The sequence below is a fragment of the Phascolarctos cinereus genome, unplaced genomic scaffold, assembly GCF_003287225.1.
Source record: "Phascolarctos cinereus isolate Bilbo 61053 unplaced genomic scaffold, phaCin_HiC Scaffold_726;HRSCAF=1367, whole genome shotgun sequence".
NCBI lineage: Eukaryota > Metazoa > Chordata > Mammalia > Diprotodontia > Phascolarctidae > Phascolarctos > Phascolarctos cinereus.
Window position 1 is genome coordinate 354,784,432 of NW_027556098.1, and position 14,664 is coordinate 354,799,095.

At 38.0% G+C, this 14,664-nt stretch overlaps 1 protein-coding gene across 1 annotated transcript in view; it reads right to left on the bottom strand.

Moving 5' to 3' along the window:
- The window catches only part of CSMD2 (CUB and Sushi multiple domains 2), a 974,125-nt gene that overhangs the window by 62,451 nt on the left and 897,010 nt on the right, over positions 1-14,664 (bottom strand). The window contains 3 exon segments of the mRNA XM_078157010.1: positions 330-503; positions 1,827-2,021; positions 2,487-2,678. Of these exon segments, the coding sequence (XP_078013136.1) occupies positions 330-503; positions 1,827-2,021; positions 2,487-2,678 (561 nt within the window).

Consider the following 14,664-nt stretch of genomic DNA (forward strand, 5'->3'; position numbering starts at 1 on the left):
TAGTGTGACATCTCTGCTCTACACCCTTGACATTTATATAGCATTTGGAGATTTGCAAAGCATTTTAAATATATTATTTCATTTGATTTTTACAACAATCATGTGAGATATGGACTATAGGTCTTATTATCTCCACTCTATGAATGAGAATGAAGCTCAAAGAGTTGACTTGCCCATAGCTACACACAGACCTGCAGGAGAGATGGATTCAGGATCCAGGTCTTCCTGACCCCAACTGTAGCACTCAATCAACTCTGCTTTGCAGCCTTCAGAAAGTAAAGGGGAAGTAAGAGCAGTCCTTCTGCCTTCAAAGTGGGGAGGTTACTCACCAAGACAACGGACTTCAGAACTACTCCAGAGGCCGTTGGCCATACACTCCCGCACCCGAGAGCCCACCAGTGTATAGCCTGAATTGCAGGAGAAAATAGCTGTTGCACCATAGACAGAGAGTGTTCCGATCCGATGTCCATTTGGGGGTGTTGGGAGGTCTCCACAGGAGATGACTGAAAAAAAAAAGTGCCAAAAGAGCTTAAAGAGATGGAATTGTTGAAATGAGGCACAGAAAACTTTCAAGTTGTCAGTGGACTTGAAAGTCATGACCACTGTGGGAAAACCAAAATAAAACAAAACAACAACAAAAAACAAACAAACAAACAAAAAAAAACAACTCCAAACTTATATTGCTTTACACCCATAAAGACTAGATACATTTGGCCTAAAGCAGTCAGGAAGACCTCATATCATTTTCTCTTACATAGTTCAAATCATTCAATTTTCTCCCATCCAAATTATTGCCCCCTTCTCAACTCGTGTCCTTCAAGCAAATAAGAAAGAGAGAGGAAGATAATAAGTCAGGAAACATTTCTGCTGGTCTTTCCTGCCTCACTGCTTTCTCAGGATAGGGACTGGGAGATCAGGGTGGGCCCCTAATGCTTGGAGAATCTATCTTTTATCTCCTTTGTCATTTCCCACAAGGCCTTGGGGGACCTCTATCCACTCTCTCGCTGTTCTCTTGGCCACTAATATGGCTGTTAAAATTTCTCCAACTCCCTGTTTGTCTTCACTTTCATTCTTATATTAACTCCCTGTCTACTTTGACTTTTTCTTCTCCATTCTGAGACTTAGGGCTCCTGATATCCTGTCAGTTCTATGACTGGTAAATTATAATCATCTTTTTTCTTTTCTATTCTGTTATGGAAATGCTTGTTTTATTTCTTAAGTTCAGAATAAAAAAAATATTTTTAAAAGGCATGAAACCATCCCATTATTGTGGGACCCCATACTCTACATATTTAAGTTATGCTTCATGCTTCTCTTCTACCATAAAACAACTGAGGCAGCTGTGTAATTACCCACCCCTCTCCTCAAGGGGTTATATTACTTCCTCTCCTTATCCTAGAGGTATATGAAATGGATGAGGATATATACTAAAAAAAAGAGCATTAACTAAAACCAAGAGACATATTATTCAATAACTAAGAGATTTCATTCAGAGCCAATAGTCCCTTTCCCAATCCTGAGGCCATGAAACAGCAGCCATGGTCAATAGTGACCTCCCTGGTCTCTACCAAGGCAGATTCTTAGTTGCCAGTGGGAGTACAGTGTTGTATTTCCTATTTATCCAACTTGTCTGTATATATTTGTTTGCTTGTTGGCTCCCCAGTTAGATTTGAGCTACTTAAGGGCAGGGACTGTCTTTTATCTCTTTTTGTATCCCCAGTGCTTAGCACAGTACCTGGTACATAATAGATGCTTAATAAATGTTTATTGACTAACATCTCTTCCCCTTACTTTTCTTTCCCCCTCAACCCCAACCTCAGGCTTACTCTGACACGTGGGCATCGAATCACCCAGACTCCACTTGCCATCAGCCTGACAGCGGATCACTCTCTGGCCAGTGTAGTAGTAGCCAGGGTCACAGATCAACATCAGCTCTGCGCTGAACTGGTACTGGGTCTCATGGGTCAGTCGCCACCGTCCGTGTTCCACGCTGATGCTGCTGACGTCTGGGCAGCTCACGGCTGTATAGCCCCAAGTAAAAGAGAAAACACAGGGCATCTATGTGATGAAAGATCCTGACTGGAAATTAGGAGGCTAGGTTCCCTTCCCCTTTCTGCCAGGAATTCACTCTACAAATCTGGAGAAGTGACTTCTCTTTATAGACAGCTTTGGGATCACTCTAGAAAATCATTCCCTCTTAGCTCCCATATATATCTTTTTATTAGGAACTCAGGTTGATAACCTTCCTATAGATGTATCCATAACCAGGCCTTTGCTTAGGCTATTATTTCAACTGGAAGGTACATTCTACTTCTCCTTTCCACCCTATCTACGTTACTTCCATCATTAACAATGTGGCTTAAAACCCACTGCTTCCAAGGAGACCTTTCCACATTATCTCTATGTGCCTTCCCTCACATACCCAACACTTTCTTTCTGTATATCTCCCCAGAGTTCTTAGACACTTAAGAGACTTACTCACTCACCCACACACTGCGGGGGGATGTTGTCATTGCTCCACACTCCAGTCTCTAGGCACTCGGCAGTTGCATCTGTGTTAGGCGGCAGGTGCAGGCGAAAGCCTTTATTACAGCTGTACATAGCCTTGGTCCCTACTGTATATTCCTTGCCAAACACAATTCCATTCTTGGGAGACTTAGGAATTCCACAGGAGAGGGCTGGCCAAGAGAGGAAAAGAGAAGCTGCTGTGTTGCTGCCAGGTTTAGTCCCTAAGGGTGTCTCTGCTTTACCTTCCCAGATCATACCAGTAAGTCAGGTATGCATCCTCTAGACTGGAGGTGTCAAACATGCAGGCCATAGGCCACCTGCGGCCCACAACACTCCTCATTGTGCCCAGATCCATATTAAAATGTAACCGGGAAATATTAAATATTAAAATGAAGAAAAATACAACAGCAGACAGATAATGTTACTATGTGGTTTTCTAAGTCAACATGCTGCCCATGGGGATCCTTATCTACCAGTGAGTGGCCCCCATTTTTATTTGAATTTGACATCACTGCTCTAGACTGAAGGAGAGGTAGGGCTGTCCTGCTGCCTTTGGGTAGAAAGATAGGTGGCAAGTGTTACTCTGAGGCCCTACTGGAATTTAGGGATAATGTAGCCTTCAGAGTTCAAAAATAGTATCAAGACAAATAAGGCAAAGACCTGCTCAAAAAAAATCTATTCATTCACTTCACCATTCAATAAACATTAAGTGCCTACACTAGGCAGGAAGAACACTTGTACTAGGTACTGGGGAAGACATAAAAATTAAATATAACACAATTCCTGTCCTTAAACAACTAGTATAGGGAAAAACACACACACACACACACATACAAAGCAGGACATAATAAGTACATAAAATAGCACAAGGTATTATGCCGTGCCTGAAAAAGAAAGGTCATGTCTAACTAAAGAAGAAGAGGACATCAGGTTGCACAGAAAGAAGTGGTATTAAATCTCATCTCGATATACAGGCAAAATTTCAACAGAAGGTGATGAACAATGCAATCTAGACATAAAGAACAATGTGAGCAAGATATGGAGGTGGAAAAGCTTAAGGCCCCACCTTCTCCCTTAGTCCTTCCTAACAACTTCAATCTCTCCCTCCTCTGAAACCATGCATTTTCTGTATCAAAAATGTGACACTTACACCTAACAGCCTCGTTGTTCAGAAAGTCACCACTGATTGTCATTCTATATTTTCTGCTCTATCCAACATTATGCATTACATAATTAAGGGCCAAATCTCCATGTTCCCCTTTATGAGGTGATTTCAGAATAAAGTAAGTTCTCTAGAGAGCATTTCTTAAACTGTAGATTGCAACCCCATATAAGTCGTGAAAAATTTGACAATGGTAAAAGGTTTTTGAATGCACAAATGGCCAAAAATTAATTAAAAATCAGATGCATAATGAATCTATTGCATGGAAAAACTTCACTTCAGCCTTGGTTCAGAACACAAATACATGCACTTTATATCGTGCATGACCTCAGTCCATGCAATGCCAACAAAAAACTACTGAATTGCAAAAAATTTAAGAAGGCTTGCTCTAGACAAAGCCATTTGGAAGATGCATTTTAAGGTCCCTACTAAAGGCCTGTTCACTTTTTAAAACTGATTTTCCCCCCATTATATTTTAAATGCTCTGAAAGCAGGTCAACAAAGTGTCAATTACTAGAACAGATATTATGAGAGTTATGTCTCAGACCCTACCTTCATTTCTAGATATGGTTCCGTGAAATGTAATCACTGTAAAGTAGATGTTTCTGGTATGCTAAACTCATACCGCTTATTTGTGTGGGAAAGGAAACAAAGCAAGTGAGGGGGAAGTAGTGGATGAGGTTCTTGTTTTAAGTTTTTGGAAGTATAGCAGACTATTTGTATCTGCTGGAAAGAATGCAAGGTCTTCCCAGACCTTCTTCACCCAGGCAGCGCTGGTAAGACAACTAGGTAAGAATAGGAAAGGTCACTTAAGATTTTAAAAAAGAGTGATTTAACAATGTTCATTTGCTGTTTGTATTTCTTAAATCTAACAATGAGCAACCGTACTGGGATAAACTGAGGTAAAAGAAGAGTAAAGGGGTCCCTCTGGTCTACTTTCCCATTTGGTGATATTCTATTTGTGTTTCATCTTTGAGGTCTTTATCCATTAAATCCTTACAGGCATTTCCTTGATGCCTACAAATGTGCTCAGATCACCCTTATCTTAAATACACATGCATGCATGTGCGCACACACACACAAACATGCTTCCTTGATTCTATCATTTTCTCGAGCTATCATTCCATCTCTGCTCCCTTTCAAAGCCAAACTCTTAGAAAAAAGTTTTCTATACTTGTTGCTCCTTCTTTCATTTCTTTTAACATGCCTTTTAACCTAATTGCTCAACTTGAAGGTTACCAAAGATCTTTTTCTTTTTAAAAAATTCTAAACTTAATACACTCTCCAAAAGGAGTATTTTCATCAACAGAGCAATTCATACCATTTATTTAAAAATTTCAAAGCTGTCCTACTGTCCTCTTTGTCTGTGATTCCTTCATTTCTCTTCTGTGCATTTAAAAAAAAATGTTATAATGGTCCTGTTTATTAGGGGATAATCATTATTGCTATTCTCCCCCAACACACACCCTCTGCCACTACCCCAGTTAACCTAGAGAAAGGAAAGAAAAAAAAAACCCTCTCATGACAAATAAACATAGTCAAGCAAAGCAAACCCAAACAGTGACCATGTCCAAAAAGTACATCCCTGAACCTTGTTTCTATCACCTCTTTATTAGAAGGTAAGTAAAATGCTTCATCATAAGTGTTCTGGAAACATGGCTAGTCACTGCCTTGCTCAGAGTTCTTAAGATTTTCAAATTGTTTTTCTTTATAATATTGTTTTCCTTGCATAAACTGTCCCAGTTCTGCTCACTTCAATTTGTACCAATTCAAACTACACAGAATTCTCTTACATCATCATTTGAGTCATTTCTTACGGCCAGCATGATAATATACCATTACATTTTATATTCACATACAACAGTTTGTTCAGCCAATTCTCCAGCTGTCTAAGAGACAATTTAAGGAACTCTTTAGATTCTAGTTATTTTCTTCTAATATTCCACTCAGGGTCAGGAAGTTTGTTTTGCTTGTGACTATTTCTTCTTTAGAATTATCCTCCTTGTTAACCCCTATTCCCATGTTCAATTGTTCCCTGTTGAATTTGATGCATTTTTATACCCAACTGGTTTTGCACCCACATGTGTGTTTATGTGTGTGTATGTGTGCGTGTGTATTCAACCCTTCTTCGAGACAAAAGTTATTTCATCTAATAGTCATTCTCCACACCCCTTCTGCATGCCTATTTATTCTTCACATGTTCCCAATTGTGAGAATAGTGAGTTCTACAGCCTTCATCTTTCCTTCGCTAGTATATTTCACTTAATAACTCTCTTTCCTTTCACCTTTTCAAACCCTCAGAACAGAACCTTTATACCCCCAGGATCAGTGTTTTTTATTTAACTTAACTACCTTAATAACCTTTGAAGACATTAATATTCTTAAGGAATACTTCTTTCTTCTCCCTGTTAGAATGTTAGCATCATATCATTAATACAGTTCCTTTCAATTGCACAAAATAAGTTTAACTTTCTAGGTTTCTCTGGACTCTCGTATTTGTATTTCAAAATTCCTATATTTATTTCAGGTCTTTTCATCAGAAATGCTTGCAAGTCCTTTATTCCACTAAAGATCCACTTTTTCCCCTATAGGATTATACTTGGCTCTGTGAAGAGTTATTCTTGGTTGTAAGCCTATATTTTTGCCTTTTAGAATACTGTATTCCAATATCTTTTCCCATTTTTTAGTAAATGTTACCACAGTTGATGTATGATACTCATTGAAGCCCCTTGGCACCTGAATTGATTCTTTCTGGAGGTCTTCAGTATTTTTTCTTTGATGTGGTAGCTCTCAAGGTTGGCGACATTTCTGGGGCTTTTCCTCTTGTCTTTAGTAGAAGCTTTCAGGTCTTGTATGATCTTGACTATAGTTCCTCGGCCCTATAACTGTTTGGCTATGATAGTCCTGGGTCTTTTGCTTTTTGGGTTTCTTTCAGGCAATGATTTGTGGATTCTATCTTTACTTTGCTCTCTGTTTCTAACAATTTTAAATTCTGATTATTTTTATTAGATTCATTTCTGATAGGGTCCAGGCTTTTTTTTTAACTCACGATTTTCTGGGAGTCCATGACTCTTAAATAATCTCTCTTTGACCTGTTTCCAGCGCCAGTCGTTTTTAACATCTGACAGCTTATATTTCCTCTATTTTTTCAATCTTTTGATTTTGTTCTAATTTTTTTTGCTGCCTCATAAAATCATTGAATTCTGTTTGGTCTATTCTAATTTTCATGGATTCCATTTCTTGGCTAAGGTTTACCACTTTCTCTTCTAAGCTACTTATTCTCTTTCAATTTTTTTTCCTCCTGAGTTTTTATTTCATATTTTATCTCTTGACTTGTTTTGTCTAGATATTCATGTAGTTCCTGCAAAAAACTGATTTTTTTCCTTCGAATCTCAACTTATAGTTGCCATAGAGTTATACCTGGAGTAATTTTTTATATTGGATAGTGTTGGTTTTTCTTTTCTTTAAACTTTCTTCTCAGCTCCCCAGCTTTAGTTTTTGAACTGGGACTTTGTGTCACAGCCAGGTTCCATCTCCATCACACTTTTGGATGTTAGTTGGCCTGGTTTGTTTTTGTTCTTACTCTTTGTCTCCTGAGTTCTTGTAATGACCTCCTCTTCTTGGTATTTAGCTCTCTTGGATCTTTGGGGTTCGGAGCCTGAATCTTTAAGGAGTCTCAGGACAGAGTTTTAGGGACCTTAGAACTCCTCTCCTTGAGTTATCTTGGTCTGAGTATAAGGACATTATAACACATAACTTTGCAGGGTACATGTCTTTTTTTCTGGTTCCACTGAAGATGCAGGAACTGGAAGATACAGAGCGTACCCTTTACTATTGCCTCTGGGCTTCTGGCTGCTTTTTTGCACTTCTAGGGCAGAAGTCACTATAGTTTCTTACTGCATTTTTAAAAATCTTATTTGGTTTGGTGTGAACCTCAGGGTTTTGCTGGAGTAGATATGGGGAAGTTGCATCGTTCAGACAGTAGTCTTCACCTATGAACTCTGAATTTCTAAATCTAATGGCTTTTTCTTATTCTTCTTCCTTCTTTCCCTTTCTGTAGCAATCAACACCATTGACTGTCTCCTTTTTCTAGATATTCTTTCCTCCCTGATTTGTAACACAATGTTCTCTCCTGGTCCACCTTCTCTGTGATTTCTCTGTCTCAGACTTCCTTTCTGGATCATCATTTATCCCCTAACCTACATATGGTATTTAAAGCCCTTCACAATCTAGTTCCAATTTATCTTTCTGGCTCGACTTTACTTTATTTCCCTTCACTCAGTGTTGCAGACAAACTGGTCTATTTGCTGTTCCGTGTTTATGACTTTCTATCTCCCACCTCCATACCTTCTCACAGATTCTTCCCCATGCTTGGAATGTTTCCCCTTCTCACACCCACATCATCTAGGAATCCCTCTATTTCCTTTTAAGGCCAAGTTCAACTACAAGCACTTCTACTGCTCTTTTAGTTGGCAGTGTCTATCCATAACACCACCGCGAAATTAGTTTACACTTCCCTTTTATATATTTTATATCTATTTATCTATGTCCTATTGTTTCCTCCAACACAACAGAAGCTCCTTGAAGGCAGGCAAGACATTATTTTTGTCTGAATCCCAAGTGAACAGTATAGTGACTGGTACATAGAAAGTACTTAATAAATGCTTATTTTCTTGAAATAGAACTAAGAAAGGACATTTACAGGATGAAGAGCCACAAGGAATCTGCAACTGTGCTATACAGAAAAGCTAAATGGTTCATAAAAAGATTTAACTCATTACTCTGGCTTAATTGGCAATATGCTTTAATCACTGATTTAGTAAATATCTAATAAGTGCCTACAAGTGCAAAACACTTTAGTAGGCATTGTTAGTACACGGACAAAAAGTGAAATCACCCTGGTTCTGAAACACACATTATACTGAGACAAACAGTATGTACAGATAAACAGAGATGAAGTCATTCCTGTGACAGGGAGAACTAGCAAATGGAGAACAGGATATGCTTTCTATACAGGCAACATTTGGGTTGAACCAGGAGGAAAACTAGGGATTTTATGAGGCAGTGCATTTCAGATATGGGAGACCTTTGTAAAGGGTGGCCCTTCTGAAGGATAACTGCTAATTTCCCCTTCTTCCTCCTGCTATGACTTTAAGCCCATTGAACTTGAGGTTCTTGAGTATACTATCTTTGCCCATGACTTGCTCCCCGGTGTTTCATTTTAGGCCTTCAGGTTTCCTTGTGATTATTAAAATACACTGTAATAAGTACATATCACTTTATATAATTCTGGTCTATGAGTCTTTTGCTAAATTAAGATCCATACCTGCTGTTAAGGACTGCTACTGGCTCCAAATTGATTTTTCTATCCCTTATTTGTTCCGTGAAATGAAGTCCTACATCATCAATTGTTTGCTAGAAGACACCATCCAAATGAGCTATCAACATTTCCTATATCACCCATTAATACCTCAAACTTAATACATCCAAAACAGAAATTCATCTCCTCCCCAATACCATCCTGGTCTTCCTCCAAATTTTCCCATTTCTGTTGGTAGAAAATGCCAGTAACTCTTATTTTTAACTTCAGACATCACTGACTCTTCTCTTTCTCTCATTCCCTATAACCAATCAGTTACCAAGTCCTACCTGTTCTGCCACTACAATATCTCTTACATTCATCTCCTTTTCTATACTTATACTATCACTATCCCAGGTCATCCTGATCTTATCTGGACTACTGTATATGCCTTCTACTTTATCTTTCTATTTCCAGTGACTTCCTTCTCCAATTCATCGTATAAATAGCTTCCAAAAAATCTTCCTAAGGCATAGCTCTTACCATATCATTCCCCTGTTCAAAATTCTTCAGTGCCTCCCCAATTGTTATCTTTAGGATAATATGCAAACTCCTCTAGCTGGTATATGTAGTTCTTCATAATCTCATTCCAACTAAATTTCTGTATGCATTTCTATCCTTACTGATATTTTCTGTTTCCTATATCACCATGCTACCCCATGTATCCTTCTCCTCCACATTCCCTCCTAGAGAGCCATTCCATATGACAAATAGTAATTTTTGGAGAGAAAAAGAAAAACAGTACAACTGACAGATACATCGAAAAAGTCTGAAAGTGCTGGTGATGGGTAGCAGCTAGAGACTTCCCACCTTACAAAAGGGTTAGGCTGGGGGTGTCTTCTCATCTCTTCATTTGAGTCCCACTTGATTTTTAAATTTTGTTATATAACCTTTGTCTTTTTGTTGTGTTGTTATTCTTTCCATTTACACTGTCATAGTTACTGCATATGTTGTTTTCTTGCCCCTGCTTAGTTCATTTTGTATCAGTTCACATAATTTTTTTTCATGCTTCTCTATATTCATCACATATTTATCACAGTACAGTAATATTCTATTACATTCATGTACCATAATTTGTTTAGCCATTCCCCAACCAATGAGCACTTATTATGTTTCTAATTTTAGTTATCACAAAAATGCTGATACACATACATATATATATATATATGTATGTGTATATATATACATATGTGTGTGTGTGTATATATATACACACACACACACACACATATATATATATATATACATATATATATATATATATATATATATATATATATATATATATATATGTATGTATATATATGGAACTTTTCTTATCAGTTGGCTTCCTCTCCTTCTCTCAGTACATTCCTCTCTCACACCTTAATAAAGTAATAAAGGTTCTGGTTCAAAGGGTGCTGACATTTTAGTCATTTTATTTGCATAATTCTCAATTACTTTCCAAAATGCTTGTACTACTTCACAGTTTCACCAATAATGTACTGGTGTGCCTATCATCCCACAACCTGTTCAACGTTGGCCGTTGCCATTTTTCCCAATTGTGAGAGTGTGAAGTGAAATCACAGGGTTGTTTTTATTTGCATGTCTTATTATTAGTGATTTTGATCATTCTTTCATGAGGTTGTGAATACTTTGCAGTTATTTTGAGAACTGTTTAGGGGGCAGCTAGGTGGTGCAGTGGAGAGAGCACTGGCCCTGGATTCAGGAGGACCTGAGTTCAAATCCGGACTCAGACACAACACTTACTAGCTGTGTGACTCTGGGCAAGTCACTTAATCCCATTGCCTAGCCAAAAAAAAAAAAACCAAAAAAAAGAAAAAGAGAACTGTTTATTCATATCATTCAATCATTTCTCTACTATAGAATGGCTATTATCTTATATATTTTTATTAATTGTTTATATGTCTAGGATACCAAACCCTTATCATAGAAATATGATACAAAGATTTTTTTTCCCCATTCAATCACTTTCCTTCTTATCCTAGGTGCATTAATATTGTCTGTATAGAAGCTTTTCAGTTTCAAGTTCCCTCTTCTGCTGTAAACACACTATTATGTTCCTTCAGTTACTTTATTTTAATCTTTTTTTAAAGTGGCCCTGTTCCAACTGGCTCTCTTCTCCTCATTCCTGATCCCTTCTTTTCATTTGATACCTCTTTCCATTAGGCTTTTTTTTTTCTATTAGTTCCTTTTCCTCTCCTGATTTTATCTGGTTATATATTTCTCCTCCCTCTTATTTCCCTTCATTCAAATAGATTCTTCCTTCCTTTCCTCCACTTCAGCTAGTCCTGTTCCTTAGTTTTTGTTTTTTTCTGGATTTTAATTCTTTATTTTTAAAAAATTTATTTATTTTTAGTTTTCAACATTTACTTCCATGAGATTTTGAGTTCCAAATTTTCTCCCCATCTTTCCTCTCCCCCAAGATGGAATGCAATTACCCCTTCTACCAATATGCCCTCCCTTCTTTCACCCCCCCCATCCTCTATTTTCCTGTAAGGTAAGACAGATTTCTATATCTCATTGTCTGTGTATCTTATTCCCAGTTGCATATAGAAACAATTTTTAACAATTGTTTTTAAAACTTCGAGCTTCAAATTCTCTCCTTTCCTCCCTCCCCACCCATCCTCATTAAGAAGGCAATCAATTTGATATAGGTTATGTATGTATAGTCATGCAAAACACTTCCACAGTGGCCATGTTGTGAAAGACTAACTATATATTCCTTCATCCTATCTTGCCCTCCATTTACTCCATTCTCTCTTTTGGCCCTGTCCCTCCTCAAAAGTGTTTGCTTCTCACTCCTAGGGCTATATCCCAAAGAGATCAAACAAATGGGAAAAGGACCCACATGTACAAATATATTCATAGCAGCTCTTTTTGTGGTGGCAAAGAATTGGAAATTGAGAGGATGCCCATCCACTGGGGAATGGCTGAGCAAGTTGTGGTATATGAATGTAATGGAATACTATTGTTCTATAAGAAATGATGAACAGGCTGACTTCAGAAAAACCTGGGAAGACTATATGGTCTGATGCTGAGTGAAGTGAGCAGAACCCAGAGGACTTTGTAGACAATAGCAGCCACGTTATGCAATGACTAAGAATGTTAAACTGAACCCTTCTCAGCATTACGAGGATCTAAGACATCTCCAGAGGCCTCAGGATGGAAAATGCCATCCACATCCAAAGAAAGAACTATGGAAGTCGAATCGCTCTCACTTATTTTTACCTTAAGTTGAATTTTGTTTCATCTTTCTGATGGTTCCTCCTATTGGTTTTAATTTTTACTTACAACTTCACTAATGTGAAAATATATTTAATGGGTATGTAAATGTAAAGCCTATGTCAGATTGTGCGCTGTCTTGGGGAGGGTGGGGGGGAGAAAAAGGGAGAAAAAATTTTCAACTCAAAAGCATATGGAAAAAAAAATAAAATAAAGGGATTAAGTTAAAAAAAAATAAAATCCATAAGCCCTATGAGCTAACCTAAAAAAAAAAAGTGTTTGCTTCTGATTATCCCCTCCCACAATCTGCTCTTCCTTCTATCATCCTCCCCTCTTATCCCCTTTACCCTATTTTTCTATAGGGTAAGATAGATTTCCATACCCAGTTCAGTATGAATGCTATTCCCTCCTTAAACCAAATCCTATGAGAGTAAGGTTCACTTGTTCCCTCTCACCTCCTCCCCTCTTCCCTTCCACTGTAAAAGTTTTTTCTTGCCTCTTTTATGTGAGATAATTTACTCCATTCTACCCCTCCCTTTCTCCTTCTCTCAGTACATTCCTCTCTCACCCCTTAATTTTATTTTTTAAATATTATCTCGTCATATTCAACTCACCCTGTGCCCTCTGTCTATATATATTCCCTCCAACTACCCTAATAATGAGAAAGGTCTCATGAGTTACAAATATCATCTTTTCATGTAGGAATGTAAACAATTCAACTTTAATAAGTCCATTATGATTTCTCTTTCCTGTTTACCTTTTCATGATTCTCTTTGTATTTGAAAGTCAGTTTTTCTATTTAGCTCTGGCTTCTCAAGAATTTATTAAATTCCTCTATGTCACTGAATATCATTTTTTCCCTCATTGATTACACTCAATTTTGCCAGGTAGTTAATTCCCGGTTTTAATTCTAGCACCTTTGAACTCCAGAATATCATATTCCAAGCCCTCCAATCCTGTCATGTAGAAACTGCTAAATCTTTTGTTATTCTGATTGTATTTCCACAATATTTGAATTATTTCTTTCTGGCTGGCTATTTGCAATATTTTCTCCTTGACCTGGGAACTTGGGAATTTGGCTATGATACTCCTGCAAGTTTTCTTTTTGGGATCTCATTCAGGAGGTGATTGGTGGATTCTTTCAATTTCTATTTTAGCCTCTGGTTCTAGAATTTCAGGGCAGTTTTCCTTGATAATTGCTTGAAAGATGATGTCTAGACTCTTTTTTTGATCATGGCTTTCAGGTGGTCTAATAATTTTTAAATTCTCTCTCCTGGATCTATTTTCCAGGTCAGTTGTTTTTCCAATGAGATATTTCACATTGTTTTCTAATTTTTCATTCTTTTGGATTTTTTATGCCCTTCCAAAAAGCATTTCTCTCACTCTCATTACTATCTATCTTTTCTTTATGTTTACTCTAGATCCTCATTTTCTGATTCATGAGTCCTATAAGTATTTGGTCTTTTTTTCCTCTGTATTCTTCATGCAATCAAAGCTCCCAAGGTATCCATTCTAAGTTCTCTCCTCTTGTTTTTTCTGCCACTGTCTTGGAGAGCCTGTCCCATGGATTTCTTTTTTCTATTTTGCCTCACTTTCAAAACAATGCCAATTATTTCAGGTATCAGAAATGATACTGCCATATAATAGGATTGCTCCCCTATGATATCCTGGACTATGCAGCCCACCACTCTTCTATATCCTCTCTTGTTGACCTTTTTTTTTTTCCCTACATGAGCTTGGAAATCTCCTCCCTATATCCATGCTCTCCTAACTCCTCCCAGCAGCAGCTGCCCTTCAGACTTCCAATGAACCAAAACAAGTAGACTTCTCAAACACCAAGACCCACAGGTATCATCCAGTGAAAGATCCTTATCTCCCTTCACCAACCATTTCTCTTCACCCAAAGGAGTATTAATCAGTAGAACCTCCTCCTACCTCTAAAGTAAGGCCTCCTTCCATGCTCCCCCTTTTCAACCTTCTCTCCCCTCCTCACCCACTCCTCTGTAAGCTCTTCTCTTTCTGAGGCCACAGAGATAATCTCCACTCTTTGCTAGCTCTTCATTTAACCCTGATGCACAACTCACTCTTCTCTATCCCTCTGCTCTTCTTCCTCCCTCTTTCTAGGAACCTTCCTATGTTGTAATATAGTCTCACGAAAGCAGCATTCACCTTTAGGCAGGGTGAATCCAAGTTCTGTCCATAACACCCTCTCTTCACTTTTACTTCTACCAGATTTCCAACTTCACCACTGACTCCCTGTGTACATTTAGAAAGAAGTCTCTTACTGGTCTCCCCACTGTCACTATGTTGCTGTTACTGTCCTTGCCTGCTGTATTTATTCACTCCTCCTGCATTATTGTTGTCTGGGGTGTTAAGGAGGCAAATAATCCCTTCAGTTCTGGTTTTCTTT